Below are 4,297 nucleotides of genomic sequence, written 5' to 3'. Positions count from 1 at the left end.
CGCCTTGTGCGCTTAGCTTAGTTGAGCTACACTTATTTGGCATCTTAATTTTGATATTTATAGGGGATGAAGAAAAGTATGAACAGGCAGTACATGTCCTGCTTAAAATTTCCAAAGTAAGGTAATTATTTTCAACAAACTTCACAATAATTGTTATACCTACAATTGCCGTGGCATTGAAAGTGAAAAATTTGGAAGGCGTCAGAAACAACCTTCGGATGCGTTTGACTCCCCATGGATCTCAAATCTAAGGGAATCTCAAATATGTGATAGCTGAAATATATAGTTGTATTAAATTGTGAATTTCAGCTTTTATCCCGAGCATGGATTTCCAATCCACAATGTAAAAAGTGTGGATTTGAAATGAGATTAGGTTGGGAAAAGGGGTCGAATTTAGAAGCAGTGGATTTCAAATGGAAGTGATCTAAGATCACTGTGGTAATCGAAGGCAACCCTAAAGAAACGTCAGTCATACCAATTGAGTAATACTCAGTAACCCAAGGGCATAAAATGACGAGTCTAGTCTTCTCGCGGTAATAATCCCTTGCAAAGCATTGAATACAAGGAAAATGTGATTGCCGCATTCCTCCACCTTGCTTTTCAAAACTCAAGTCTGAGAAATCTCTCTCTCTCTGTTCTACAATGTCTGGGCTGTCCATCTTCGTGGCCTTTCTCCTCCTCTTCCCCTTGATTCCCTGCTCTACCGCCCTTACAACCATCTTCAATTTCACTTCCTTTGCAGATGGCGACCAACTCATAAAACGTCTTGGCAACACCTTTGTCACCATGTCTAACGCCCTCGAGCTCACGTCCAATGTTACGGCCAGCAGCGGCAGCAGCGGCATCGGTTGGGCAGTCTACAATCAGCCAATTACGCTTTACGATCTTGCCACCGGATTTGCGGCGGACTTCCAAAGCATTTTCAGCTTTGAAATAATCCCCGCCAACAACACCTGCACCGGCGACGGCCTTGCCTTCTTCATCGCCCATGCCAGCTGGACTGAGAACAAATGGTTAGGTGGTGAAGGTCTTGGCCTCTTCAACACAACCTTGGGCGCCGTCAACAGACAAATCATCGGTATAGAGTTTGATACCTACGGGAATGACTTTGATCCGAGCGGAAACCATATGGGGATCGATGTTAACTCTTCCAACTCCACCGTGACCAAGGATTGGACGCCGGACGATTCCCGATCGTTGAACGGAACTGCCTTTGTCGAGTACAACACGGAAACGGGGACTCTCAGCTCGCTTTTGATATACGGGAACGCTACCCACCCATTAAAGATATCCTTAGACATTAACATCACCACTGTCCTCCCGGAGACCGTCGTCGTTGGCTTCTCGGCAGCAACAGGATATTGCCTCGAAGCCCACCGGATTAAGGCATGGAGTTTCTCAGCTACCGTCCCCGCACCAGCCATCACCCCCACACCTGCTACCGCCCCCAGCCCTACGCCAGATACCGCTTCCAAGTTGCCGCAAACCACGGCGGTTAAGCAAAATAAGACGGTCTACATCCTGGTGGCTTTTTTTATTCCTCTATTTATCGCTGTTGTAATTGTAATAATTCTAGTCATTATAAGATTGAGGAAAAAGTCTACCGGAAGGTTGGAGGAGGAGGAGGAAGATGAAGAGGAGGAAAATGGTTTTGCCGATGTGGCGATGAATTTCCAGACAGGTCCCAGGAAATTCACATACACAGACCTCGCTGCAGCAACTAATGACTTCAGTGAAGAAGGGAAGCTCGGGCAAGGTGGGTTTGGTGGTGTCTACAGGGGTATCTTGAGGGATACCAATGAAGTGGTGGCAGTGAAGCGATTTTCTAAAGGGTCGAACCAGGGCAAAAAAGAATATGTGGCAGAGGTGACTGTGATCAGCCGGTTGCGCCACCGCAACCTCGTGAGGCTGATTGGATGGTGCCACGAACGGGGCGAGTTCTTGCTTGTCTATGAATATATGGAGGGCGGGAGTCTGGATTCACATCTCTTTAGCAAGAAAGATTGCGGAGTCTTGCCCTGGTCTCAACGGAGAAAGGTGGTGCTCGGCCTGGCGTCTGCAGTGTCGTACCTGCATGAGGAGTGGGAGCAGTGCATTGTTCACCGTGATATCAAGTTGAGCAACATCATGCTCGACTCTGAGTTCAATGCTCGTCTAGGTGACTTTGGGCTGGCTAGACTGACGAACCATGGGTTAGCTACGAAGACAACGGTGCTTGCTGGAACGTTGGGTTACTTGGCGCCAGAGTGCGTGATTGCGGGCAAAGTCAGCACTGAGAGCGATGTGTATAGCTTCGGAGTGGTACTGCTCGAAATCGCAACCGGTCGGAGGGCCACTCGACCGATCAGTGAGAAAGGGGCACGTCTGGTGGAGTGGATTTGGGAGCTTTACGGTAATGGTTCTTTCATGACGGCTGTGGATGAGAGGTTGGGATCCGAATTCGATCAACAGGAGATAGAGAGGACGATCGTGGTGGGCCTGTGGTGTGTGCACCCTGACCCTGAGAGGAGGCCGACGATGAGGGAGGCAATTAGAGTGCTGAGCTTTCAGGCTGGGGTCCCAAACCTCCCGCGGAAGATGCCGACGCTGGTCTATGCGCAGCCTATGGACGAGGGAATTGGTTCTCTGTTCACCACCAGCGGAAGTGAGACGACGGCAACGTCGACGACGGTCTCATAAATGGAGTCGGCAGAGGTAGCTCTCTTGCCGTCACGAGGGTAGCCCTGTCTGGCAAGCAGCTGGCAAAAATGGCAGCAGCCGGTGCTCCACAACCAGGTCTCTCGAATTGTACTCTTCTGTCAATAGTAAAAGGTTACCGCGACTTTATTCTGGATTTTGTGGAAAATGCCTATTATGAGTTCATCTGTATTGTGATGGTTAGAATTTATTTCTGAGATAAAATAATATTTCTAAGAGCTCCTGAGCGATCTCTGTTCCCATGTTTTCTGTGTCATTAGGTCCTTATAAGAAGGATCTGGCTTTTGGGTTTTGTATATTCAATCCGCCTGAATTTGAAAGTCTGGCATCTTGAATTTGAAAGTCTGGCATCTCATCATGCTGTCAAAGTACCATCATGGGACAGGCTGCAAGTTGAGTTCATGGATTTCATCGATTAAAGCAAGGGTTGCACAACTAATGGAGCCAGCTCGAGTTTGGCTCCAACTCACTCATCAAAATTCAGCAAGTCAAGTTTGAGTTCAAATGTATCTTTGAGTCAAGTTAGAATTGTAAGAACTCGTATATTTAAACTCAACTTAGCTCAACTATATAATGAATGTTGAATTATAATAAGAAAATAGTTAAACAGAAACAAATTAAAAAATTAACGAGCTAAAAAAAAAACATGCTTAACATAAACAAGTTAAATGAGTCGAGTTCGAGCTCAATATTGTATCATCAAGTTGAACTCAATCTTGTCCTATCGAGCTTGACTTGAATTAGAGTCAAGTTTGAGCTCGAGCTTTCTATGCCGAGTTGAACTCTATCTAGCCAACTCAAGGTTGACAGACCTCTGTACCACCCTAAGAAAGTATTGATGACCTTTGCCAAGGAAAGTATTCGGTTGGCTTGGGCTTGTACATCTACCAATGAGTATCAAGTTGCTATTGTACCCTTTGTTTGTTTGAAACGAACATAAGAGATCCCACGATTCAACCAAAAGGTCCTAATAAGAGAACGAGTGAGGAAAGGAGATTGACAATGAGACTGATTTCCAAAATTGGAAAAGAAGGCAGGTTGAAATTAACAATGTGTGTGCATATACATATATTGTGTGTGTGTGTGTGTGTGTGTGTGTGTTAAAATATATGAAACCCAAAAGAAAAGTGTACAACGGTTACTATTGATGTAGAGATCGAGGTAGATAATGGCATTAGCAAAAATTAAACGAGATCATGTAAAACTTGCATTAGATTTTCAGTACCCTTTTATTTTAGGCGGCCGATGATTGTAAAATTTTTAAAAATAAAGATATTGAACACCTAAGTTGTTTTCATCTTTTCATGGAATGTTTTTAATTTTGAACAATAAATTAAATTTCTGGTGTCAAACCAGAGGGGTTTCATAATAATATTGCCGACATACGGCCTTTTGGTGGTTCACTATCATCAACTGTGTGCCAAAGGATGGACTAATATGAACGGAGTTCCACTGGGCCCAAATGATTTCAAAGGATCAGTTAATTATCGCTTTACTTGCACATCAAGGGTGTGATGGCTCGCCAATGAAGAGTACATGATGTTCCTTTTCTAGATCTTTGGGTTTCTTGCACTTAATAGTCAAAGGGAAATATTCACAT

At 44.8% G+C, this 4,297-nt stretch overlaps 1 protein-coding gene across 1 annotated transcript; it reads left to right on the top strand.

The window, feature by feature from the left end:
* Positions 1-550: 550 nt before the first annotated feature.
* On the top strand, positions 551-2,933 carry LOC116260626 (L-type lectin-domain containing receptor kinase IX.1-like). The gene has a single exon (XM_031639076.2). The coding sequence runs from the start codon at positions 643-645 to the stop codon at positions 2,677-2,679; it is 2,037 nt and encodes a 678-aa protein (XP_031494936.1). The 5' UTR covers positions 551-642; the 3' UTR covers positions 2,680-2,933.
* The last annotated feature ends 1,364 nt before the right edge of the window (positions 2,934-4,297 follow it).

Source organism: Nymphaea colorata, chromosome 9 (genome assembly GCF_008831285.2).
Source record: "Nymphaea colorata isolate Beijing-Zhang1983 chromosome 9, ASM883128v2, whole genome shotgun sequence".
NCBI lineage: Eukaryota > Viridiplantae > Streptophyta > Magnoliopsida > Nymphaeales > Nymphaeaceae > Nymphaea > Nymphaea colorata.
Note: the sequence above shows the minus strand (reverse complement) of the source record. Positions and strands in the feature narration are given on the sequence as shown.